The following is a 27983-nucleotide window of genomic DNA, read 5'->3' on the forward strand; positions in this document are numbered from 1 at the left end:
TTATGCAGGATGTATGATGCCCCCACACAGTGAAATGTCCCCATTATGCCCCTTATGCAGTATGTATGACGCCCCCACACAGTGTAATGCCCCCATTATGCCCCTCATGCAGTATGTATGATGCCCCCACGCAGTGTAATGCCCCCATTATGCCCCTTATGCAGTATGTATGATGCCCCCACACGGTGTAATGACCCCATTATGCCCCTTATGCAGGATGTATGATGGCCCCATTATGCAGTATGTATGATGCCCCCACACAGTGTAATGCCCCCATTATGCCCCTTATGCAGTATGTATGATGCCCCCACAGTGTAATGCCCCCATTATGCCCCTTATGCAGGATGTATGATGCCCCCACAGTGTAATGCCCCAATTATGCCCCTCATGCTGGATGTATGATGCCCCCCACAGTGTAATGCCCCCATTATACCCCTTATGCAGGATGTATGATGCCCCCACACAGTGTAATGCCCCCATTATGCCCCTTATGCAGTATGTATGACGCCCCCACACAGTGTAATGCTCCCATTATGCCCCTTATGCAGGATGTATGATGGCCCCATTATGCCCCTTATGCAGTATGTATGATGCCCCCACACAGTGTAATGCCCCCATTATGCCCCTTATACAGTATATATGATGCCCCACACAGTGTAATGCCCCCATTATGCCCCTTATGCAGGATGTATGATGCCCCCATTATGACCCTTATGCAGGATGTATGATGCCCCCACACAGTGTAATGCCCCCATTATGCCCCTCATGCTGGATGTATGATGCCCCCCACAGTGTAATGCCCCCATTATACCCCTTATGCAGGATGTATGATGCCCCCACACAGTGTAATGTCCCCATTATGCCCCTTATGCAGGATGTATGACGCCCCCACACAGTGTAATGCCCCCATTATGCCCCTCATGCAGGATGTATGATGCCCCCACACAGTGTAATGCCCCCATTATGCCCCTTATGCAGTATGTATGATACCCCCACACAGTGTAATGCCCCCAATTATGCCCCTTATGCAGTATGTATGATGCCCCCACACAATGTAATGGCCCCATTATGCCCCTTATGCAGGATGTATGATGGCCCCATTATGCCCCTTATGCAGGATGTATGATGCCCCCACACAGTGTAATGCCCCATTATGCCCCTTATGCAGTATGTATGATGCCCCCACACAGTGTAATGTCCCCATTATGCCCCTTATGCAGGATGTATTATGCCCCCCACAGTGTAATGCCCCCATTATGCCCCTTATGCAGGATGTATGATGCCCCCATTATGCCCCTTATGCAGGATGTGTGATGCCCCCCACACAGTGTAATGCCCCCATTATGCCCCTTATGCAGGATGTGTGATTCCCCCATTATGCCCCTTATGCAGGATGTATGATGCCCCCACGCAGTGTAATGCCCCCATTATGCCCCTTATACAGTATGTATGATGCCCCCACACAGTGTAATACCCCCATTATGCCCCTTATGCAGGATGTATGATGCCCCCACAGTGTAATGCCCCCATTATTCCCCTTATGCAGTATGTTTGATGCCCCCACACAGTGTAATGCCCCCATTATGCCCCTTATGCAGGATGTATGATGCCCCCACACAGTGTAATGCCCCATTATGCCTCTTATGCAGGATGTATGATGCCCCCACACAGTGTAATGTCCCCATTATGCCCCTTATGCAGTATGTATGATGCCCCCACACAGTGTAATGCCCCCATTATGCCCCTTATGCAGTATGTATGATGCCCCCACAGTGTAATGCCCCCATTATGCCCCTTATGCAGGATGTATGATGCCCCCACAGTGTAATGCCCCAATTATGCCCCTCATGCTGGATGTATGATGCCCCCCACAGTGTAATGCCCCCATTATACCCCTTATGCAGGATGTATGATGCCCCCACACAGTGTAATGCCCCCATTATGCCCCTTATGCAGTATGTATGACGCCCCCACACAGGGTAATGCCCCCATTATGCCCCTCATGCAGGATGTATGATGCCCCCACACAGTGTAATGCCCCCATTATGCCCCTTATGCAGTATGTATGATGCCCCCACACAGTGTAATGCCCCCATTATGCCCCTTATGCAGGATGTATGATGGCCCCATTATGCCCCTTATGCAGTATGTATGATGCCCCCACACAGTGTAATGCCCCCATTATGCCCCTTATACAGTATATATGATGCCCCACACAGTGTAATGCCCCCATTATGCCCCTTATGCAGGATGTATGATGCCCCCATTATGACCCTTATGCAGGATGTATGATGCCCCCACACAGTGTAATGCCCCCATTATGCCCCTCATGCTGGATATATGATGCCCCCCACAGTGTAATGCCCCCATTATACCCCTTATGCAGGATGTATGATGCCCCCACACAGTGTAATGTCCCCATTATGCCCCTTATGCAGGATGTATGACGCCCCCACACAGTGTAATGCCCCCATTATGCCCCTCATGCAGGATGTATGATGCCCCCACACAGTGTAATGCCCCCATTATGCCCCTTATGCACTATGTATGATGCCCCCACACAGTGTAATGCCCCCATTATGCCCCTTATGCAGGATGTATGATGGCCCCATTATGCCCCTTATGCAGTATTTATGATGCCCCCACACAGTGTAATGCCCCCATTATGCCCCTTATACAGTATATATGATGCCCCACACAGTGTAATGCCCCCATTATGCCCCTTATGCCGGATGTATGATGCCCCCATTATGCCCCTTATGCCGGATGTATGATGCCCCTACACAGTGTAATGCCCCCATTATGCCCCTCATGCTGGATGTATGATGCCCCCCACAGTGTAATGCCCCCATTATACCCCTTATGCAGGATGTATGATGCCCCCACACAGTGTAATGTCCCCATTATGCCCCTTATGCAGTATGTATGACGCCCCCACACAGTGTAATGCCCCCATTATGCCCCTCATGCAGTATGTATGATGCCCCCACGCAGTGTAATGCCCCCATTATGCCCCTTATGCAGTATGTATGATGCCCCCACACGGTGTAATGACCCCATTATGCCCCTTATGCAGTATGTATGATGGCCCCATTATGCAGTATGTATGATGCCCCCACACAGTGTAATGCCCCCATTATGCCCCTTATGCAGTATGTATGATGCCCCCACAGTGTAATGCCCCCATTATGCCCCTTATGCAGGATGTATGATGCCCCCACAGTGTAATGCCCCCATTATGCCCCTCATGCTGGATGTATGATGCCCCCCACAGTGTAATGCCCCCATTATACCCCTTATGCAGGATGTATGATGCCGCCACACAGTGTAATGCCCCCATTATGCCCCTTATGCAGTATGTATGATGCCCCCACACAGTGTAATGCCCCCATTATGCCCCTCATGCAGGATGTATGATGCCCCCACACAGTGTAATGCCCCCATTATGCCCCTTATGCAGTATGTATGATGCCCCCACACAGTGTAATGCCCCCATTATGCCCCTTATGCAGAATGTATGATGGCCCCATTATGCCCCTTATGCAGTATGTATGATGCCCCCACACAGTGTAATGCCCCCATTATGCCCCTTATGCAGTATGTATGATGCCCCCACAGTGTAATGCTCCTTATGCAGGATGTATGATGCCCCCACAGTGTAATGCCCCCATTATGCCCCTTATGCAGGATGTATGATGCCCCCACAGTGTAATGCCCCCATTATGCCCCTTATGCTGTATGTATGATGCCCCCCACACAGTGTAATGCCCCCATTATACCCCTTATGCAGTATGTATGATGCCCCCACACAGTGTAATGCCCCCATTATGCCCCTCATGCTGGATGTATGATGCCCCCCACAGTGTAATGCCCCCATTATACCCCTTATGCAGGATGTATGATGCCCCCACACAGTGTAATGCCCCCATTATGCCGCTTATGCAGTATGTATGATGCCCCCACACAGTGTAATGCCCCCATTATGCCCCTCATGCAGTATGTATGATGCCCCCACGCAGTTCAATGACCCCATTATGCCCCTCATGCAGGATGTATGATGCCCCCACACAGTGTAATGCCCCCATTATGCCCCTTATGCAGTATGTATGATGCCCCCACACAGTGTAATGGCCCCATTATGCCCCTCATGCAGGATGTATGATGCCCCCACACAGTGTAATGCCCCCATTATGCCCCTTATGCAGTATGTATGATTCCCCCACACAGTGTAATGGCCCCATTATGCCCCTTATGCAGTATGTATGATGCCCCCACACAGTGTAATGCCCCCATTATGCCCCTTATGCAGGATGTATGATGCCCCCACACAGTGTAATGCCCCCATTATGCCCTGTATACAGGATGTATGATTCCCCCCCACAGTGTAATGCCCCCATTATGCCCCTTATGCAGTATGTATGATGCCCCACAGTGTAATGCCCCCATTATACCCCTTATGCAGGATGTGTGATGCCCCCATACAGTGTAATGCCCCCATTATGCTCCTTATGCATGATGTATGATGCCCCCCCACACAGTGTAATGCCCCCAGTATGCCCCTTATGCAGTATGTATGATGCCCCCACACAGTGTAATGCCCCCATTATGCCCCTTATGCAGTATGTATGATGCCCCCACACAGTGTAATGCCCCCATTATGCCCCTTATGCAGTATGTATGATGCCCCCACACAGTGTAATGCCCCCATTATGCCCCTTATGCAGATTGTATGATGCCCCCCCACAGTGTAATGCCCCCATTATGCCCCTTATGCAGTATGTATGATGCCCCCCCACAGTGTAATGTCCCCATTATGCCCCTTATGCAGGATGTATGATGCCCCCATTATGCCCCTTATGCAGGATGTATGATGCCCCTACACAGTCTAATGCCCCCAATATGCCTCTTATGCAGGATGTGTGATGCCCCCATTATGCCCCTTATGCAGGATTTATGATGCCCCCACACAGTGTAATGCCCCCAGTATGCCGATTATGCAGGATGTATGATGCCCCCACAGTGTAATGCCCCCATTATGCCCCTTATGCAGTATGTTTGATGCCCCCACACAGTGTAATGCCCCCATGATGCCCCCACACAGTGTAATGCCCCCATTATGCCCCTTATGCAGGATGTATGATGCCCCCACACATTGTAATGCTCCTATTATGCCTCTTATGCAGGATGTATGATGCCCTCACACAGTGTAATGCCCCCATTATGCCCCTTATGCAGTATGTATGATGCTCCCACACAGTGTAATGCCCCCATTATGCCCCTTATGCAGGATGTATGATGCCCCCACACAGTGTAATGCCCCCATTATGCCCCTTATACACGATGTATGATGCCCCCACACAGTGTAATGCCCCCATTATGCCCCTTATGCAGTATGTATGATGCCCCACAGTGTAATGCCCCCATTATGCCCCTTTTGCAGTAAGTATGATGCCCCCACACAGTGTAATGCCCCCATTATGCTCCTTATGCATGATGTATGATGCCCCCACACAGTGTAATGCCCCTTATGCAGTATGTATGATGCCCCCACACAGTGTAATGCCCCCATTATGCCCCTAATGCAGTATGTATGATACCCCCCCACAGTGTAATGTCCCCATTATGCCCCTTATGCAGGATGTATGATGCCCCCACACAGTGTAATGCCCCCATTATGCCCCTTATGCAGTATGTTTGATGCCCCCACACAGTGTAATGCCCCCATGATGCCCCCACACAGTGTAATGCCCCCATTATGCCCCTTATGCAGGATGTATGATGCCCCTACACATTGTAATGCTCCCATTATGCCTCTTATGCAGGATGTATGATGCCCTCACACAGTGTAATGCCCCCATTATGCCCCTTATGCAGTATGTATGATACTCCCACACAGTGTAATGCCCCCATTATGCCCCTTATGCAGGATGTATGATGCCCCCACACAGTGTAATGCCCCCATTATGCCCCTTATACACGATGTATGATGCCCCCACACAGTGTAATGCCCCCATTATGCCCCTTATGCAGTATGTATGATGCCCCACAGTGTAATGCCCCCATTATGCCCCTTATGCAGTAAGTATGATGCCCCCACACAGTGTAATGCCCCCATTATGCTCCTTATGCATGATGTATGATGCCCCCACACAGTGTAATGCCCCCATTATGCCCCTTATGCAGTATGTATGATGCCCCCACACAGTGTAATGCCCCCATTATGCCCCTTATGCAGTATGTATGATACCCCCCCACAGTGTAATGTCCCCATTATGCCCCTTATGCAGGATGTATGATGCCCCCACACAGTGTAATGCCCCCATTATGCCCCTTATGCAGTATGTATGATGCCCCCATTATGCCCCTTATGCAGTATGTATGATGCCCCTCCCACAGTGTAATGTCCCCATTATGCCCCTTATGCAGGATGTATGATGCCCCAATTATGCCCCTTATGCAGTATGTATTATGCCCCTTATGCAGTATGTATGATACCCCACAGTGCAATGCCCCCATTATGCCCCTTATGCAGGATGTATGATGCCCCCACACATTGTAATGCCCCCATTATGCCCCTTATGCAGGATGTATGATGCCCACACACAGTGTAATGTCCCCATTATGCCCCTTATGCAGGATTTATGATGCCCCCACACAGTGTAATGCCCCCATTATGCCCCTTATGCAGTATGTGTGATGCCCCCACACAGTGTAAAGCTCCCTTTATGCCCCTTATGCAGGATGTATGACGCCCCACACAGTGTAATGCCCCCATTATGCCCCTTATGCAGGATGTATGATGCCCCCACACAGTGTAATGCCCCCATTATGCCCCTTATGCAGGATGTATGATGCCCCCCACAGTGTAATGCCCCCATTATGCCCCTTATGCATTATGGATGATGCCCCCACACAGTGTAATGCCCCCATTATGCCGCTTATGCAGTATGTATGATGCCCCCACACAGTGTAAAGCCCCCATTATGCCCCTTATGCAGGATGTATGATGCCCCCACACAGTGTAATGCCCCCATTTTGCCCCTTATGCAGGATGTATGATGCCCCCACACATTGTAATGCCCCCATTATGCCCCTTATGCAGGATGTATGATGCCTCCCACAGTGTAATGCCCCCATTATGCCCCTTATACAGGATGTATGATGCCCCACAGTGTAATGCCCCCATTATGCCCCTTATGCAGTATGTATGATGCGCCCACACAGTGTAATGCCCCCATTATGCTCCTTATGGAGTATGTATGATGCCCCCACACAGTTTAATGCCCCCATTATGCCCCTTATGCAGGATGTATGATGCCCCCACACAGTGTAATGCCCCCATTATGCCCACACACAGTGTAATGCCCTCATTATGCCCCTTATGCAGGATGTATGATGCCTCCCACAGTGTAATGCCCCCATTATGCCCCTTATACAGCATGTATGATGCCCCACAGTGTAATGCCCCCATTTTGCCCCTTATGCAGGATGTATGATGCCCCCACACAGTGTAATGCCCCCATTATGCCCCTTATGGAGTATGTATGATGCCCTCACACAGTATAATGTTCCCACAGTGCCATAATCCCCCCCACACAGTATAATCAGTGGTGTAACTAGGGTCTGATTGGCCCCGGTGCAAAGATTTCGACTGACCCTTCCCTCCCACTTCATCCTGATATGTCCCCTATCGTGGTATTTATATCCCCCGTTTAATGTATAGTAAAAAAATGTTCTATAAGGCTATGTGCCGTAATCGCTGCCATTGACTTGCATTGGACCGCGTGACATCCGCATCACTGCATCTGCACATGCGGATATCACACGGTTCAATGTGCGGATGGTACCCAGGTCTGGAGGAGAGGAGACCATAGAACCATAGAACCTGTTAAAAAAAAGGAATTTAAAATAAAAAAAAAAGATTCTACTTACCTTCCGATGTCCTCCCGGTGTTTTCTCCCCTCCGTCTGGTCTGCTCTATGGGTCGCGTTGTTGTGAAGGACCTGCCATGACGTTATTGAGTCATGTGACCTGTCACTCAATGACGTCATCGCAGGTCCTTCACACCACCGCGAGCCGCCCAAGACACCGGACGGAACAGACGAAACACCGGAGTACATCGGAAGGAAAATATAATCTTTTTTTATTTTTTACCATTCTTATTCTTTTTTTTTTTTTTTAACTAACTTGGTCACACTACTATCCATGCCGGTTGCATGGATTTATATAGTGTGAACAAGTTGTCAAGCACTTTTCCAAGTGATGCTAAAATCGCTTGGAAAAGTGCTTGATAACCTGCATGCAGAAATGCATGTGAAGAACGCTTGACAAACTCTTCTACCTGGCGGGAAAAATGCATGTAAAAACAGCACGCCTTTTTCCTGCCAGGGAGAAGCGGAAAAAATATGCAGCATTTCTGCATCTTGGGCACTTAGCCTTATACTTACCAGGTACGAACTTAGAAGTCATGGGACCCCATAGCAGAAGTATAATGCACAGCCCATAGTCTTCCATATAGTATAATGCACAGCCCACAGTCCTCCATATAGTATAATGCACAGCCCATAGTACTCCACATAGTATAATGCACAGTCCATAGTACTCCACATAGTATAATACACTCCCCATAGTACTCCATATAGTATAATGCACAGCCCATAGTCTTCCATATAGTATAATGCACAGCCCATAGTCTTCCATATAGTATAATGCACAGCCCATAGTCCTCCATATAGTATAATGCACAGCCCATAGTCCTCCATATAGTATAATGCACAGCCCATAGTCCTCCATATAGCGTAATGCACAGCCCATAGTCCTCCATATAGCGTAATGCACAGCCCATAGTCCTCCATATAGCGTAATGCACAGCCCATAGTCCTCCATATAGCGTAATGCACAGCCCATAGTCCTCCATATAGTATAATGCACAGCCCATAGTCTTCCATATAGTATAATGCACAGCCCATAGTCCTCCATATAGTATGATGCACAGCCCATAGTCCTCCATATAGTATAATGCACAGCCCATAGTCCTCCATATAGCGTAATGCACAGCCCATAGTCCTCCATATAGTGTAATGCACAGCCCATAGTCGTGCATGTAGCGTAATGCACAGCCCATAGTCGTGCATGTAGCGTAATGCACAGCCCATAGTCGTGCATGTAGCGTAATGCACAGCCCATAGTCGTGCATGTAGCGTAATGCACAGCCCATAGTCGTGCATGTAGCGTAATGCACAGCCCATAGTCGTGCATGTAGCGTAATGCACAGCCCATAGTCGTGCATGTAGCGTAATGCACAGCCCATAGTCGTGCATGTAGCGTAATGCACAGCCCATAGTCGTGCATGTAGCGTAATGCACAGCCCATAGTCGTGCATGTAGCGTAATGCACAGCCCATAGTCGTGCATGTAGCGTAATGCACAGCCCATAGTCGTGCATGTAGCGTAATGCACAGCCCATAGTCGTGCATGTAGCGTAATGCACAGCCCATAGTCGTGCATGTAGCGTAATGCACAGCCCATAGTCGTGCATGTAGCGTAATGCACAGCCCATAGTCGTGCATGTAGCGTAATGCACAGCCCATAGTCGTGCATGTAGCGTAATGCACAGCCCATAGTCGTGCATGTAGCGTAATGCACAGCCCATAGTCGTGCATGTAGCGTAATGCACAGCCCATAGTCGTGCATGTAGCGTAATGCACAGCCCATAGTCGTGCATGTAGCGTAATGCACAGCCCATAGTCGTGCATGTAGCGTAATGCACAGCCCATAGTCGTGCATGTAGCGTAATGCACAGCCCATAGTCGTGCATGTAGCGTAATGCACAGCCCATAGTCGTGCATGTAGCGTAATGCACAGCCCATAGTCGTGCATGTAGCGTAATGCACAGCCCATAGTCGTGCATGTAGCGTAATGCACAGCCCATAGTCGTGCATGTAGCGTAATGCACAGCCCATAGTCGTGCATGTAGCGTAATGCACAGCCCATAGTCGTGCATGTAGCGTAATGCACAGCCCATAGTCGTGCATGTAGCGTAATGCACAGCCCATAGTCGTGCATGTAGCGTAATGCACAGCCCACAGTCGTGCATGTAGCGTAATGCACAGCCCACAGTCGTGCATGTAGCGTAATGCACAGCCCACAGTCGTGCATGTAGCGTAATGCACAGCCCACAGTCGTGCATGTAGCGTAATGCACAGCCCACAGTCGTGCATGTAGCGTAATGCACAGCCCACAGTCGTGCATGTAGCGTAATGCACAGCCCACAGTCGTGCATGTAGCGTAATGCACAGCCCACAGTCGTGCATGTAGCGTAATGCACAGCCCACAGTCGTGCATGTAGCGTAATGCACGGCCCACAGTCGTGCATGTAGCGTAATGCACGGCCCACAGTCGTGCATGTAGCGTAATGCACGGCCCACAGTCGTGCATGTAGCGTAATGCACGGCCCACAGTCGTGCATGTAGCGTAATGCACGGCCCACAGTCGTGCATGTAGCGTAATGCACGGCCCACAGTCGTGCATGTAGCGTAATGCACGGCCCACAGTCGTGCATGTAGCGTAATGCACGGCCCACAGTCGTGCATGTAGCGTAATGCACGGCCCACAGTCGTGCATGTAGCGTAATGCACGGCCCACAGTCGTGCATGTAGCGTAATGCACGGCCCACAGTCGTGCATGTAGCGTAATGCACAGCCCACAGTCGTGCATGTAGCGTAATGCACAGCCCACAGTCGTGCATGTAGCGTAATGCACAGCCCAGTCGTGCATGTAGCGTAATGCACAGCCCACAGTCGTGCATGTAGCGTAATGCACAGCCCACAGTCGTGCATGTAGCGTAATGCACAGCCCACAGTCGTGCATGTAGCGTAATGCACAGCCCACAGTCGTGCATGTAGCGTAATGCACAGCCCACAGTCGTGCATGTAGCGTAATGCACAGCCCACAGTCGTGCATGTAGCGTAATGCACAGCCCACAGTCGTGCATGTAGCGTAATGCACAGCCCACAGTCGTGCATGTAGCGTAATGCACAGCCCACAGTCGTGCATGTAGCGTAATGCACAGCCCACAGTCGTGCATGTAGCGTAATGCACAGCCCACAGTCGTGCATGTAGCGTAATGCACAGCCCACAGTCGTGCATGTAGCGTAATGCACAGCCCACAGTCGTGCATGTAGCGTAATGCACAGCCCACAGTCGTGCATGTAGCGTAATGCACAGCCCACAGTCGTGCATGTAGCGTAATGCACAGCCCACAGTCGTGCATGTAGCGTAATGCACAGCCCACAGTCGTGCATGTAGCGTAATGCACAGCCCACAGTCGTGCATGTAGCGTAATGCACAGCCCACAGTCGTGCATGTAGCGTAATGCACAGCCCACAGTCGTGCATGTAGCGTAATGCACAGCCCACAGTCGTGCATGTAGCGTAATGCACAGCCCACAGTCGTGCATGTAGCGTAATGCACAGCCCACAGTCGTGCATGTAGCGTAATGCACAGCCCACAGTCGTCCATGTAGCGTAATGCACAGCCCACAGTCGTCCATGTAGCGTAATGCACAGCCCACAGTCGTCCATGTAGCGTAATGCACAGCCCACAGTCGTCCATGTAGCGTAATGCACAGCCCACAGTCGTCCATGTAGCGTAATGCACAGCCCACAGTCGTGCATGTAGTACTATGGCCTAGGGTACCATGTACTCACTGATTTAAAAAAAAAAACAACACATTATACTCACCTTCACTCTGTCGCGCTGCATATTTTTATGGAGCTGGCAGCTGGCTTCAGCGTGCAAGCGACGGGAGCGCATGACGTCACTTCCATGCGCCTCTAGTCACGTGTACGCTGACTTCATCTGATGGCCTCTGATTGGTCGGCAGCGTGTATTGTGGCACACTGACAAGATGGGAGTGAGGTAGTAGGGGTCAATGAGGATCTAGGAGGGGCTGGGATATGCAAGGAAAGTAGGGAGCTGAGTAAGTGTAATAAATGTGCTAATAATATTAAATATCTGCTGGCAAATGCAAGAAGTCTCGCAAACAAAATGAATGAACTGGAGACTCTTATATCGGTCACAGAATACGATGTGGTGGGTATTACGGAAACCTAGCTGGATGAAAGCCATGACTGTGTGACAAACATGGAGGGATATACTACATTTTAGGATATAGTCAGCAGTGGGGTGCTGCAGTGATCTGTACTAGGACCGATTCTTTTTAACCTCTTTATTAATGACCTTGGGGATGGGATTGAGAGTAAAGTGTCAGTTTTTGCTGACGACATCAAAGTATGTAGAATATTAAAATCTGATCTTGACATTATGATATTGCAGAACGATCTGGATAAGATGACTGAATGGGCAAACACTTGGCGGATGAGGTTTAATGTAGAGTAATGCAACTAGGTCGGAGTAATTCTATTGCTGCATATACATTATATGGGAGTATACTTGGGACTACAGAACAGGAGAAGGCCTTGGGTATTCTGGGTACAAGTAAGCTGAGCAGCAGTACTTAATGTCAAGCAGCAGCCGCAAAAGCAAACAAGACTGTAGGATGTATAAAAAGATAAGGAAGGTTGAACTGGATGCACCTAGGTCTTTATTCAACCTACATTACTATGTTGGTATGAATGTGTGTCCGAGGACACACATCTAGCTGAAACAGGGGCTAGCATTGGCTAGGCCCGGTCGTAGCGGTGACTGCGGTCATTAAGCCTCTAGATAAAATACTCCCACAGTACCTACAGCATATACAGTTACAGAAAATAAAAGGGATTAACAAGAGAACTTACTACACCGATCGCAGAGACGATTCAGTTTAGCTGAAGGAGAGCACTTCAAATGGCCATTTTGTGAACGGGGTTTCCTGCATACATGATGTGTATCTCTCATACATGGGCCAGGTTGTGGGCTGGTCTCAGCACTTCATGATTTTATGGAATCCCCAACTTATGTGATAACGCCTCTCTGGATGATCGCAGAAGTTGTAGATTGACACCATATTTTCCATAAGGATTTTATTTTTACTTAGAGACCAAAAATGGCATAGCTGTTGTCAATTATGTGTCCACTGTGCATTTATGGCTCATTGGCAGAGGGGCTACAGTTATGAGAAAATATGTATCCTTTTCTCTGGCTAGCCCATGTGCTGGAAATGTATTTCTCATTAATATTGGATTTATGTATATTCCAATATTTTATATTTTCATTCGGAGACATCCTGACTGCTGAAGCTGTGCTGATGAAAGGAATGTGTATGCTGGGTGACCATGGCTATTTCTAAAGAGTGTGAGAGATCCCTTTTATCCTTGATAGACCTTTTCCTGTCTGAACAGATAGGTTAATCTGCACTCTTTGTCTATGCACAATACACATCCTCATAGTCTTTTCCCTACAAGAAGCTCTTGCATGTTAATTAAGCTGATTCACTGTTCGGCCACATTCAATTTCCTACTGGTATTAGTTTCTTGTCTAAGTCTTGGAGACTGTCAGCTGTTTGTCTTACTGGAATCCTTGTGAGGTGTCTACTTTAATCCTCTTACTTCACAAGGGACGGCCTGCATGTTGATTAGGCTGGTTCACTTCACACTATAGGTAACACTGTTCAGCAAGGCTTTTTTTTCAGCATGAAATTGGGTGAATCTTATCGGAATTGTCATGCTGAGAAATAACTTCAGAATTGCTCTATCACTTAAGATTTTTGAGAAAAATGCAATTATGTATGCATTGAATACTGTCAAATTTGTGGTGGTATGTGATATTCCGAATTCAAAAGTCAGCAACAGCGATCAAGTTTAGAAATGTTTTGCCATTGATTTTTTTTATAATCACTGTCCGATAATTCACAGGCAAGATTCCAACAATAGTCACCCAGCATCGAGGGCCTCCACCTCCCCTGGTACCTATTTTCCATCTAGGAAATGTCTTGATGAAACCTTTCACAATGTTCATCACTTACAGTGCCTAGGTTTGTTGGGAAAAAGTCAATGTGTGAATGAAGGAAATGTATTTTAAGTGATATGTTGCACTTCATTGACTTGTAAGCCTGAAGAAAACTTTCAAACTGTTCAGCATAGTTTGGCACCTTGTAGTTGCCTAGAAAGTTGAAAACGACATTCTTGAAGGCCGACCATGCTACATGTTCTGCACCATGCAGAAGACCATCAAAGAAAGGCCGCATGCCCACTATGCGTTTTTCAAGCAGACCCGGGTACCATAGTACCTGTGTAAAAAAGAATTTAAAATAAAAAATAAAGATTATACTTGCCTTCCGGTGGCCCCCGGTCTCCTCAGCGATGCGTCCGGTGTGTTGGGCGGCTCATGGAAGGTCCTTTTAGACCATCGCGAGCCGTCCAACACACCGGTCGCATCGCTGAGGAGACCGGGGGCCATCGGAAGGTAAGTATAATCTTTATTTTTTATTTTTTACCATTCTTATTCTTTTTTTTTTTTACTATTACTTGGTCACACTATATAAATCCATGCCGGTTGCATGGATTTATATAGCGTGATCAAGTTGTCAAGCACTTTTCCAAGTGATGCTAAAATCGCTTGGAAAAGAGCTTGATAACCCGCATGCGGAAATGCATGCAAAAACGCTTGACAAACGCTTCTACCTGGCAGGAAAAACGCATGCTTTTTTCCTGCCAGGGAGATGTGGAAAAAATATGCAGCGTTTCTGCATCGTGGGCACTTAGCCTTACTATCATTTACTAGCTCTCGGATTTGTGGGCCAATGAAAACACCCTTTTTTATCTTGGCATCACTGATGCATGGAAACTTCTGTCACAAGTAAGCAAAGACTTCAGTTTGCTTGTTCATTGCTTTGACAAAGTTCTTCATTAATCCCATTTTGATGTGCAAAGGTGGAAGGAATATCATCTTTTCATCTATTAATGGTTCGTGTTTAACATTCTTCTGCCCTGGAATAAATTTATTGCGTAGTGGCCAGTCCTTCCTGATATATTGTGAGTCTCTTGCGCTACTGTCCCATTCCCAAAGGAAACAACAGTACTTAGTGTATCCCATCTGTAAACCTAATAAAATTGCAACTACCTTGAGATCACCACATATATTCCATTTGTACCTTGATTATTGAATGTGCATCTGCATATTCTCATAGGTCTCCTTCATACTGATCGACATGTCCGATAGGTATCGAAGAGTAGACATTACCATTGTGTAGCAAGACAGCCTTAAAACTTAAGGCCAATGAATCAATGAACAGTCGCCATTCCCTTGGGTCATGGTCAACTCCAAGGACAGAAAACAATCCAGTAATATCACTGCAAAAAGTGAGACAGTCAGGTTGACTGAAATATTTGGTTAAATCTTCATGACGACTGCAAAATACTGAAATTTCTGTACCTGGCTGCAACAGATGCCACCCTTGCAACCTTGATCCAAGTAGTTCTGCCTGACTCTTTGATAAACCCAAATCTCTGACCAGATCGTTGAGTCTTGCTTGAGATATTAAACGTGGAGCAGTTGATATTGATGGTTCGAAATCTGAATCAGCAGCAGGTTCCATCTCTAATGAATCAACCATCATTTCATCGCCCTCTTCTATTCTCCACACCGGCGGTGGTTTTGGAACTGGCAGACTTTCATTGTGCGCCACTGGTCAAATTGCAGAAGCAAGGTTGGGATATTCAATAGACCTCCTGTTCTTAGAAGGAAAAACCGGATACATTCATCGTGCAGAAGTAACAATCGGTTATATGGTCCTTCTGATCCCTCCAGATCATTGGAATGTTAAATGGCATCGATGGTCGCACACCCTTCAGCCAAGACCTCAAACTCGTAGTGCAAGATGAGCAGCATATATGAGTAGCCCTTGCTCTGTCTTGGTCACCAATTTTGCATCCAAAATATAACTCCTATGCCTTCTTAACAACTGCAGTTATACTCCTTTTCTGGGCTTTAAGGGTATAATCTCCACATATATAACAAAAGAGCTCATTACTATTGCGACATTGACGCGATATTCTACAACTCATTACTTATTAAACCGTTTTGCTCCTTTATGAAATTTTCTCAAAACAGAAGAAACTCATGAAGATTACAGCGTCGTTACTGCTGTTATTATATAATGCTACTTGGAAATAGACCAAAGTCTGACAGTTGTGTCTGGACGTGCCTGAGAGTGCACAACTAATGCAGTGCATGATTGGACAGGACTTAGTGCTGTATATTATAATAAAGAGAGTCCATATTATGAATTCCATTGGTTATTTCTACAAAAAATACACTTCTGAAATAAAAAGTTTAATATAAGTGCCAATTTATTATGCACTACGTACTGTCCTAATCATAATCGTAAAATTAAAAGATCTCGGGAATGGTACATGCTACAGAAATTCTGATTTACATTTCTGAAATCAGCGCCTCAAAATACATGGACTACATGTTTTAAAACAGGAAACAGAAAAAAAGTTACAATTTGTTGACCAGTGTAATTTGTACAATCTTCCACCTAAGAGTGTCTGATCAGATTGCAAATGACAGAGGGAAGGAGGGAGGCGATTAACTTCAGAGATTTTTAATATTTTCTATGACCTATCCAGAAAAAAAAAACACCGTACATGGAGACATTAGCATTAAACCACTCCTGTGTTGGTGTTCTTACAAGCAAACTTTTATACATGAGATCTAATTTGATAAAAAGATTACAGCCTCGGAAAGATGGGAAACTTTCATATAGATGACTAGTGGTGATGTAGTCAGTGAAGGACTCTGGCCAAATATGTTTCTGGAGTTATAGTAGAAGATGTCGTCCTCATCATGAAGTAGTTATTTCTCATGTCACGTGTAATGAATATCTCCTGTAGTATTGCTAATGCCGATTCCAATGTCAGTAAATGATACAAGAATTAGCGTTATGGAAGATAAGTCTATGAGAAACTTATTCAGCTGCAGACTCCGAGGAAGAAACTGCTTGTTGTCTGTGGCCTAAAATATATAGGTTTCATTAATACATGACAGGGTAAAAGCAGAATGTTGTAAACTAATAAGAATACCATTGCGGCTTGGGTCCCCCACCAGTCTCTGTATTTCCTGCGCACTTGTGATTACAGCTACCGCTAATCAGTTGGCTAAGCAGTGGTCAACTTAGCCAGTGATTGGGAGCATGGAGGAGATGTCTTTTTCTGCAATTCAACTTATGTTCAAATCCATACAAGACTAGAGAATACAACATCTACACCTTCTATCTCCTGATATATTTCCCTTATTGTGTCCAGTAATTGTATTATTACACGGAATTCTTTATGATGTTCCATCGTCTCATTGTCTTCCTATTTAGGTCACTACAATATCAGATCCTCTCAGTGGACATCTTCTATATTGACAGAATTTTTGTGAATCACCCATCAAGGATGGATATGGACAGAGACAAGATGGCAGAGAGGATATTACACCTCACCCTAGAGATCATCTTCCGGCTTACTGGAGAGGTGAGAGATTCTGATGACTTCACATTACATCATTCTTATCTATGGGAATAACAGATGGACAGAACTGGAGAGGTGAGGACTCTGGAAATGTCTATAGTGAGATTTATTAATGTGTCTCTCCATAACCAGGATTACACAGTAGCGAAGAAGACCTCTAGTGAGCGCTGTCAGGATCCTGTGTCTGAGGGATGGGGAAGACCCCTAAGCCCAATCACAGGGCCTCCATCTCAAGCCTTGATACATGAGGACATCAATGACCAGAAGATCGTAGAACTCACCTATAAGATGATTGAGCTGCTGACTGGAGAGGTGACACTGCTGGGAATGCTGGGACATTATACAGTAACACTATTAAGGGATTGGGGGGATGACGGTATCATTGTATGTGTCAGGTTCCTATAAGGTGTCAGGATGTCGCCATCTATTTCTCCATGGAGGAGTGGGAGTATTTAGAAGGACACAAAGATCTGTACAAGAACGTCATGATGGAGGTTCCCCAGCCCCTCACATCACCAGGTAATAGGACTAAATACACACGGCCTATAATTATCTGTATGTAAAGAATGAATTCAGTCCCTGTATGTGTTTCCTCCAGATCTATCCAGTAAGAGGACAACACCAGAGAGATGTCCCCGTCCTCTTCTTCCACAGGACTGTAAACAAGAAGATCCTAATGTTCCTCAGGATCATCAGGTAGATGGAGAGAAGGTGTCATGAGATCTCCCCTATGATGTGTAGATGGCTGTGAAGGTCTTGTGTTCAGTCTTGTTTTATCCACCAGTATTATATGTTTTATATTTGTGTAATGAGGACGGTGGAGATGGCAGGATTAGAGCTGATCATAGATGTGATTTCTCCATCTGTCTGTGACTTTTACAATATTTGTTTCAGGGTGAAGATCTGACCCATATTAATACTACAGAGACATATGTATGGGGTGATGAGCGGTGTAAAGAGGAGATTCCTACATATGACTACCCAGGTGAGTAGTGACCACTAAATGCAGAGAAGTCACAGATTCTTCTCTGTCACCAGCTATGGCTGCTTTATCGGTGATGTAGTCTGGCCATATCACAATCGTGTGATCGCCATTTTGCTACTAGAGCATAACATTCGCCTCCATATGAAAAATGTTCTAATTACTTGGGGAAATTGTGAAAGCTCTTTTCTATGGAACTTACAATCTGAAAGATCCACCTACCCCCTGGAATTAGAAGATGCTGACCGTTACCTGCCCATATGACAGCATACGTAGAATGTGCTGACAAGTTAGAAAATCACTTGAAGAAAAATATTCTGATGGGACTGTAAGAGAAAGCGGAGGGTAATGATGGTGTTGGCTTCCTAGATCCGTGATATCTTATTGGATGAATCTACCTTCTCTCCCTTCTGTGCTGCTGAATGTGCTCATATGGTCCCTACAAGACCAGGTCCAGTCTTTCTGGCCAAACTTCGCTTTTTTGATCAACAACATTAAATGTGCAGTGAGGCCCAGTGTGAATTTCTGTACAATAACAACAGAGTTTCCCTTTATCCTGAGTTTACACTTTATTTTAAAACCAACTAACTTCAAACAGGATCGCGATAAACTACATAAAAAAACATTACACTGTGCCATGATATATCTCTAAGCTGTGCGTGGCTGATGGATGTAATATACATTTATTCACGCCTGCAGGAGATGTGTTGGCATGGCTCGAGCCCTGGTTTCATGGATTCACTCCACGTCATAAATTCCATTATGTTTTCGATCCTAAGGAATTCAGATTACTGCACAATCTCTCCTGAAATGGGGAGCACTAATACTTTCTCTACTCTCCTGGTCAGGACTCATAGTAGCTCCAATGGCTCCACCATAAATGAGTGCGACTCCGGTTTAGTGTTGGGTTTCTCCCCTTATACATAGGTTGTTGTTGGGGATGTAACATAGATTAAAAAAAAATATTTTTTTTCACAGGTTCCTTCGCACTCCGCAGACAGTTTTGTGTTTCTAATCAGGGCCATTTTTCAAATCTGACGTGTGTCACTTTATATGGTGATAACTTTGGAATTCTTCACAAAGGATAATAGGAAACAAATGGACCTTACTAATTATTTTCCAGCTTATTTATTTATTTTACTCGCTTATATACCGTCATTAATTCCACAGCGCTTTACAGACATTATCGGCACTGTTCTCATTGGGGCTGACAATCTAAATTCCCTATCAGGATGTCTTTGGAGTGTGGGAGGAAACCGGACAACCTGGAGGAAACCCACGCAAACACGGGGAGAACATACAAACTCCTTTGTTGTCATTGGTGGGATTTGAACCCAGGACCCCAGCGCTGCAAGGCTGCAATTCTATAGTCAAAGTATTGTCTGATCTCATCAGACAGTACTCACAGAGGTGAACACCACCAAATTACAAGTAAACAATTAGGAAAGGGAAAAGGGTGTGAGTAAAAGTGAAATTCTTTGTTAAATAATAATATTAAAACCTGGTAAATCATACATCCCATTAGGGATGTATCATGGATCATGATTATATAAATGGAGTCATGATCCACTAAATTACTGATAGAGTCAGACGGTGAATCAAATTATTAATAAAATAAGCCCCTAGCCAATGTCCCTTATAATTGATGGCTGGGTTTATGCTTATAAAATGAATGCCATAGATTATATCAAGGGTGTGCTGAATTATGATAGTATCCTCAGCCAGGAGAGATTTTATTAAATAAAGGCTCAATTTGCCAGCGTGAATTCAATAGTAAAAAATTCTCCTAGCCCGTTGGATACACTCCCCATATTATAAAGTGACTTCAAAAGTGTGGCCGGTCTGATAGATATAAGTGTAATGAGCCCTTGTACAGAGGTTATCAGGGCACACTATTGCCCTGTCACACAATCTGTGTAATGGATCCTTAATAATTCCACTCGCATCTCCAGTAGTGCTGTCGGCAGTGAAATAACTCCGGCAATATAACAGACTTAGCCAGCTTAAGAGCACAAGCAGCTCAGCTATGCCACTGACCGTCTCTCTCACGCTGTCTGCACAAGAATTGATGGTCAGCAGGAGAAGCAAGCGATCCAACTAAGTCACGATCTCCTGGTTGTGCAGGAGATCCAACACGCTTTCTGCCGATTTAGATATCAGATGCGGCTAGCATATGCCACTATCGGCCTCTCCCACGCTGTCAACACGTGTGTGGGTATGATCAGCGTGAGAGACAATTTCAACTATGTCAACAGTCTGTCAGATCTAACAGAGCTGACAGCTAAAACGGGGTAAATCTGGTTTTATGCAGCACTCTATAGTGCGGTCAAATATGGCATAATACTGTCTGATGAAACTATCAGGAGTCATCCCTGACGCGCGTTTCGCCGGGGATTCCGGATTTTTCTAAGGCTGCAATGCTAACCACAGAGCCACCGTGCTGCCCATGGTGGCTCTTGATCGCACAATACCCTATATACGGTTGTACACTACTGTCTGAGCACATGGCAGGTTAAGAAGGAAAGGAGCGACATTTAGCTATTTGAAAGCAGATTTTGCTGGAATAGTTTGCAGACACAATGTATTGGGGCACTGTTCATGGTCACCTGGCAGCGCAAAAGATGGCCACCACGAACAGGTTTGGCGCTATCTCCTCTGTTTTATAGAGCCCAGGGATTGGTTGGCTCAACATTCTTTAACCCCTCTACATGGATCTGGAGTTACACAGAGACCCCCAGGCTTGGGCCACGGTGTTACCTGCTGTTCTGTGGAGTGAGATGGGAAGAAGAATAGTCAGGTAACCGGGTCAGAACCAGGAGAGCAGAGAAAATACAAAATCACACAAGAGTAGTCAGTAAACGGACCGGGGTCACAACAGGAAACAAATACACAAGCCGGGAGCTGAGCACAGAGGACTGAACCAGAGGAGAACAAGGCTGTATCTAGCAGCTTCCGGCAATATCCTTCCAGCTTTAGTAGGGTGCGGTGCTTTCCAGTTGGCTGAAGCAGGGAGCAGATTACTCCAGCTGGACAGCACACACCCCCATACTGCCAGACTGGAGGGTACTACAGGTCCAAGCAACCCTAATCTTAGTGGCTGGACAGAGCCTGCGCCGCCCAGAGCTTCTGGTTCTGACGTCTCCTCCATCACCAGCGCCGTCTGCAGAATGAATATCTGTAGGTAGTGATTCACCACACCATCCTTTTGGTATGCTAACAGTTTATTTCACATATGGTGATTCAGACATAAGCGCTGACCTAAAAAGGTGCAGGGATATGCGACACATATCAATTTTAACGTTTCGACCCTGTCAGTCTTATTCGTAATGTCGCTGTGAAAAAAGAGAAACAATACATAAATGTGAAGACACATATATATTTACATGTATACAGAAATTATATACATGAGCCTTTCATATGCTCATCATGAATGTACTTGTAATTGTGCGACAATCTTCAGCGGCTTCTAGGACATCCGTCCTGCAGGTAAGTATTGCTGATATTCTGGCCACATGGTAAGTCATTGGTAAAAAGATGGGACAATGGAAGCAAAAAGATTAATGATTAAGTGGAGGAGCAAAGGAGCCGGAGGAGGACCAAGGAGAAGAATGATAGAGCTTAGGTGGTAAAGAAGTTGGGTATCAGGGCAGAGACATAAGGAAAATGGGTCACCAAATAGATGCATATAAAGTTATGTTAGGTATGGGGTAGAGACATATGAGGAATATAGGTCCCCACTCAGATAAGTAATAAAGCTTAATAAGTAACAGGGCAGAGACATATAGGGAGTACAGGTCCCCAAACAGATCAGTATAGAGGCATGTGGCCAGGTGGCTTGCCTGACGGCTCAAAATGTGCTGGGTGGGTACCTTTAATGGAGCTGTGAATAGGCGCTCCCGCACCTTCATCTTGTGCATCTGTCTCTTGTTGCGGTTGGAGGGTTTATGTATGTTTCCGTGATTACCGCCAGACCGTAAGTGCGTGCGCTCAAACTCTCTCCCCCCCCCCTCCCTGGAAGTTGCGTCACAGGCAGGTGATGTGGCAGGGAGAGTGGGTCTGTTGGGGCGGGCCTGTCCTCCCGTATGGCTGTGTCACATGTGTAGCATATCCATGGCGTCTGGTGAAGACTGCGCATGCGCGTTAGGCTATATGCGATAGTTCTGTTATGGTAATTTTTTTAGAGAGGATTAACGCTGGCAGGTAGGCTTATTATTCCTGCAGCAAGTGGGACAGTATCCTCACACTGTCAGGGAAAGTGAATGTACAAAGTATGCATAATGATTCACTAGCGCTGGAATAAGGCTGGAGATATACTAATGAGATAAAATATACAAATTTATTAGTATTGGTTTAAAATACATTACAAAAGTAAAATCAGGGGTATAAAAAGGATAAAATATAGCCTGTCGGAGATACGGTCAAATGTGGAGGGTAGAGTGGTGGGATAGTAATTTTCCTCCTGTATTTCAGATAATTTGTCCGGTTGAGGTTGAGGTTAAGGTCCTGGTAGTAGTTTCTTTCCTAGTTAGAAGACAAATGGTTTAGAATGTGGTGTGCAGATAGCAGGAGTAACCGATCTTACCCGCTGGTGAGGAAGGAAGGATGGTTAGTGGTCCTCTGTGTTGGTGTATTTTCTCGGTGGTAGAGAAAGCTAAAATATTGAAAATTAGTTAATTTCAAAATTATGTCTACAGGTAAGGGTTTGGTGGTACCACACCTACCGGGAAGAAAAAGAGGATGTTGGTAGATAGCTTTTTAAGAAGCGAGTTACTATTGTCCAAGTGGTCTTTTTGGTCCGGTGACTTTTAGAATCAAAGAAACAATATAGGTAAGGTAAAATAGGTTAGAATAAAGAACATATAATTTTATTAGGAATTGTAACTTTTAATTAAATCAATTACCTCAGGAAAGAGTCCAGGGGTGACTTGGAGAGAAAAGTCCTTATTATGGCACGTTCGTGGTGTAATCCATTTTAAACCGATAAAATATACAAATTTATTAGTATATCTCCAGCCTTATTCCTGCGCTAGTGAATTATTATACATACTCAGTTCTGTTATGTTGTCATCATGGTGTATCGATGAGGGGCAAAAGTGAGGTTGATCTGGGTGGGGGAATAAAATTGTGCTGGTTGGGTCAATTGGTGCTGTGGATGAAAGGAATAATGGAGGGGGGTGGTGTAAGGAATATATGGAGTCCTGTATGAAACTAAATAGTGTGAGGCCATGCCCCTTGTATGTAATTAGGTTTGCTAGAATGATATATGGGAGCTGTGTGTAAGAGGGTGAGGAGAAGGGAGAGGGGAAGGGGTGGAGAGGGAGATAGGAGGGGGAAGCCAGGGGAGAGGGGAAGGGGGTTTCTGGAACTCGCCTGGAGAGGAGGAATAGGAGAGGTTGTAGAGCTGATCTAGTGTGTCTGATAAAAAGATAATCAAGTTAGCCAATCTATTTCATTCTCTGTCAGTGTCTGGAGGGTGTGTATCCAGAACCACTCCCGTTGTTTAAGGAGTTTAATATGGTTACCACCTCGTCTGGGTACTTGTTCGATCACCTGGAACCTGAGTTGTGATACTGCATACTTGGCGCTTGAGAAATGATGGGGTAGTGGTAACAAGGTTTTGCCACAACAAATCGTGGATTTATGGCTGGCAATATGGTCCCTGATGTGTTGAGTAGTTTCCCCTACGAATAGTAGACAACATGGGCATTTGATTACCTACACCATAAAGTCAGATTCTCTGCAGAATGAATGAGGACAGGTATGGTGAAAGAAGCAGACGTCACAGCAGCAGATCTCAGAGGAGATGGGTCACACCATTTGCAGAAGCCCTAATATGACAAAATGGCAGAAAACCAGAGCAGTAGAAATTCTCATAAAGTGACTCCATTTTGAATATTATAACCCTCAGTGAATTAATGTATAGGAGTAGTGACTATTTTGACTGCACAACCACTTTCCGGAAATTAACACGCAGTGCATGTTGGAGCGTGAAAATTGCAAATATACTATTTTATTTCCCAACACATAGTGCCCAGATTGTGCTCCAGGAGACACACACCTTAAATTAAGTGGGTTCTTCTCCCTATAGTAATGCCGAATACATGGATGCTAAATGTGGTTTGGGCGCACTGCAAGGCTCTGAAGTGAGGGGGAGATCTGACTTTGGGAGAGCTGATATTGCTGGATTGGTTTATGGAAGCCATGTTGCTTTTCAAGAGCCTTTGAGACCCTAATAATGTGGAAACTTCTGTTTTTCCACTGACAGATGATGGGCCTGAGTGGGGACTTGTTTTTTGTGAGATGAGTAGAAGTTTTTCTTGGTATTATTTTCCCCTACATAACATTGTTTGGTGGCTTTTGATTCCATATTTGGGATCCAGAATGAACAAACATTTGAACACCTCGCTCTACTGGTTCATCCTATGAGGTTTTATATTGGGCTGTGAACTGTCATTGTCTTGGTAAATCATTCAATGTTTTTACATAACTTGCCATTTCTACAGACACTTTAAGTAGAAATGCTCAAAAATATAAAACTCAAGGATATTTTATTCAAAAATAATAATTTGTTTTATTCTTGGCAGATGACTGTACCAGAAGATCAGAGGGACAGCTGACATCTTCAATTTTTAAATCTGATGATCTTGAGATCCCGCAGGATACAAATGAAGTGAATGCCATTACTCCAGATATCCCATCATCCCTTCACAGCGAAGATCTGTCATCTGATTCTTTAAAACAGGTCCTGTCTTCTGATTCATTACCGACTACTAAGGAAAATCATAGTCACAAAAGAGGCATTCAGAAACAAACTGCTCCTAAAGCAACAAAGCCATTTTCACATTCAGAATATGGAAATAGTCTTCTCAAAAAGTCTTTTCTTAAACATCAAAAAACGTACACAGCAGAGAATAGATTTTTTTGTTTCAAGCAGGGGAAATGTTTTAACCATAAATCAGATCTTGATAGTCACCAGAGAAGTCACACAGGGGAGAAGCTATTTTCATGTTCAGAATGTCGGAAATGTTTTACAGAGAAATCAAGGCTAACCAAACATCTGAGAACTCACACAGGGGAGAAGCCTTTTTCCTGTTCAGAATGTGGAAAATGTTTTACAAGGAAATCAAATATTATCGTACATCAGAGAACCCACACAGGGGAGAAGCCTTTTTCCTGTTCAGAATGTGGAAAATGTTTTACAGGGAAATCAGATCTGAACAAACATCAGAGAACTCACACAGGAGAGAAACCATTTTCATGTTTAGAATGTGGGAAATGTTTTGCAAAGAAGGCAAATCTTATCAAACATCAGAGAACTCACACAGGGGAGAAGCCATTTTCATGTTCAGAATGTGGGAAATGTTTTGCAATTAAATCAACTCTTATTGCACATCAGAGAACTCACACAGGGGAGAAGCCATTTTCATGTTCAGAATGTGGGAAATGTTTTACAGAGAGATCACATCTTATCAAACATCAGAGAACTCACACAGGGGAGAAGCCTTTTTCATGTTCAGAATGTGGAAAATGTTTTATCCATGAATCAGATGTTGTAATACACCAAAGAACCCACACAGGGGAGAAGCCATTTTCATGTTCAGAATGTGGGAAATATTTTGCAAAGAAATCAAGTCTTGTCGCACATCAGAAAACTCACATAAGTGATAAGCCTTTTTCATGTTCAGAATGTGGGAAATGTTTTGGAAATAAATCAAATCTCATTGCACATCAAAGAACTCATACAGGGGAGAAGCCATTTTCATGTTCAGAATGTGGGAAATGTTTTGCAATGAAATCAAATCTTGTCAAACATCAGAGAACTCACACAGGGGAGAAGCCTTTTTCCTGTTCAGAATGTGGAAAATGTTTTAACCAGAAAGCCCATCTTTATAGCCACCGGAGAACCCACACAGGAAAATGCCGCAACTACACCCAACTGGTTTCTGTATAGACTAAAAAGACCCTAGCTGCACAACTTAAAACACCACCTCAGATCTAACTCCGTAGTAGGCCATTGAGGGTTTTCTTGTACCTCCTGAGGAACCAGAGGGGAGGCCGCAACACACTGTCAACAAGTGGAAAGGAAAGTGTGAAGTAAGATATAAAAACTGTGGGTGAGAAACTAAAACACATTCATATAGGGCAAAGAAGTCAAGCCATGGAGAATCAAAAATAAAAGGAACAAGTATGACCTCCCAGAAACCTAACTGTGGAAAAAGCTGCTGGAAGGGAAAGCAAACAGACGGAGAGGATAGTTTCAGCTTTTTGGTGAAACTTACAAAATTCATCCTCACCCACAATTACTTTGAATTTGATAACCACATATATCTACAGGAGACTGGTACAGAAATAGGAAGTGTAATGGCTTAACAGTATGCAAATTTTCATGACCAAGCTTGAATGTGACTTCTTGTCCTCATGTCACATCAGGCCTCTGGCCTACTACCTACTACTAATTGACTATAGTTTAATCATCTGGACATATTCTGAGCAACATCTAAAGAAGTTCCTTGAACACTTTAATCAATTTCATCCCACCATCAACTTAACACTCAACTACTTCTGTACTGAAATTAACTTTTTGGACACCATCATTAAGTTACATAACAATGAAATAGAGACGTCCATGTACCAGAAGCCAATTGACCGTCCAACATCCCCTAAATGGGTCAGTTTCCATACAAAACACATAACCTCTATTGGCTACAGCCAGGCCATCCGATAATGTTGGATATGTTCCAACCCTATGGACAGAGGCAAACACCTTGGTGGCCTCAGAAACACCTTTTTGAACCAGGGCTACCACCAAACAACAATTGAAAACCAGATTGCAAGAGCCACCAGAATATCAAGGAATCATCTACATTTCAAAACTAAACAAGAAAGCAACCGGGTGCCTCTCGTAGTCACCTAAAATCCAAATCTGGAGGTGCTAATGGGAGCTGCATGGAAATTACAACCATTATTACAAAAAGATGCCCGATTACAATCTATATTTCCAGACCCCCCACTTCTGTGATTTAGGCAGTCCTCTCCAACAGCTACAGGAACTTTTCTCTGCAGCCAGAAAAAAATGTAAAACATGTCTATTTATAATGACCACTGACAAGATAAACATTCCCAACCAGCATCAGGACCACAAGATCCCAGGTAATTTCAGCTGCATTACATCTAATATCGTGTACTTAATTATATGTACCAAATGTTCAACTGGGTGTCTGTGTGTAGGGAAGACAGGGCAAAAACTTAGAACAAGGATGAATTCTCATCGCCACCCAATAAAAAAAAAAAGAATAGATCTACCTGTGGCCAAACATTTTTTATCCCTGATCACAGCACCGTGGACATGAAATTACTTGTATTAAAATGTAACTTCAAATCTCAGAGAGACAAAAAAAAATTTGGGAGTACAATCTTATGACAATCTTTGACACACTGTCACGGGTGTATCAGAGGTGACAGATAGTCGCCCTGCAGTTGGTTGCAGGAGATCTCTATGTTTGGCATTACAGACCTCTTCTTAGAGGAGAGGCTGTCTCTAGGACC

The 27983-nt window shown here is 45.1% G+C and overlaps 2 protein-coding genes and 1 pseudogene across 2 annotated transcripts in view; 2 read left to right on the top strand and 1 right to left on the bottom strand.

Annotated features, from left to right (window-relative positions):
* Positions 1-11813, bottom strand: part of LOC141192277 (uncharacterized) — a 58432-nt pseudogene extending 46619 nt beyond the window's left edge.
* LOC141192283 (gastrula zinc finger protein XlCGF66.1-like) overlaps positions 1-27983 on the top strand; it is a 364897-nt gene that overhangs the window by 170267 nt on the left and 166647 nt on the right. The gene's annotated exons all lie outside the window — the stretch shown is intronic.
* LOC141192278 (uncharacterized) lies at positions 15148-27980 on the top strand. Its single transcript, XM_073661772.1, has 7 exons — positions 15148-15158; positions 17308-17362; positions 17588-17767; positions 17851-17974; positions 18054-18151; positions 18350-18440; positions 25022-27980. Exons 1-7 carry the CDS (start codon positions 15148-15150, stop codon positions 26386-26388), a joined length of 1926 nt encoding a protein of 641 aa, XP_073517873.1. The 3' UTR covers positions 26389-27980.

The sequence above is a fragment of the Phyllobates terribilis genome, unplaced genomic scaffold, assembly GCF_046119375.1.
Source record: "Phyllobates terribilis strain yellow unplaced genomic scaffold, ASM4611937v1 Scaffold_56__1_contigs__length_8794411, whole genome shotgun sequence".
Classification (NCBI taxonomy): domain Eukaryota; kingdom Metazoa; phylum Chordata; class Amphibia; order Anura; family Dendrobatidae; genus Phyllobates; species Phyllobates terribilis.

Excerpts from the sequence above, each read along its gene's own strand:
- LOC141192278 (XM_073661772.1), top strand. Across the intron at positions 17,363-17,587 it reads TCTATATTGACAGAATTTTT|GATTACACAGTAGCGAAGAA; the intron begins GTGAATCACCCA and ends CTCCATAACCAG. Across the intron at positions 17,975-18,053 it reads CCAGCCCCTCACATCACCAG|ATCTATCCAGTAAGAGGACA; the intron begins GTAATAGGACTA and ends TGTTTCCTCCAG.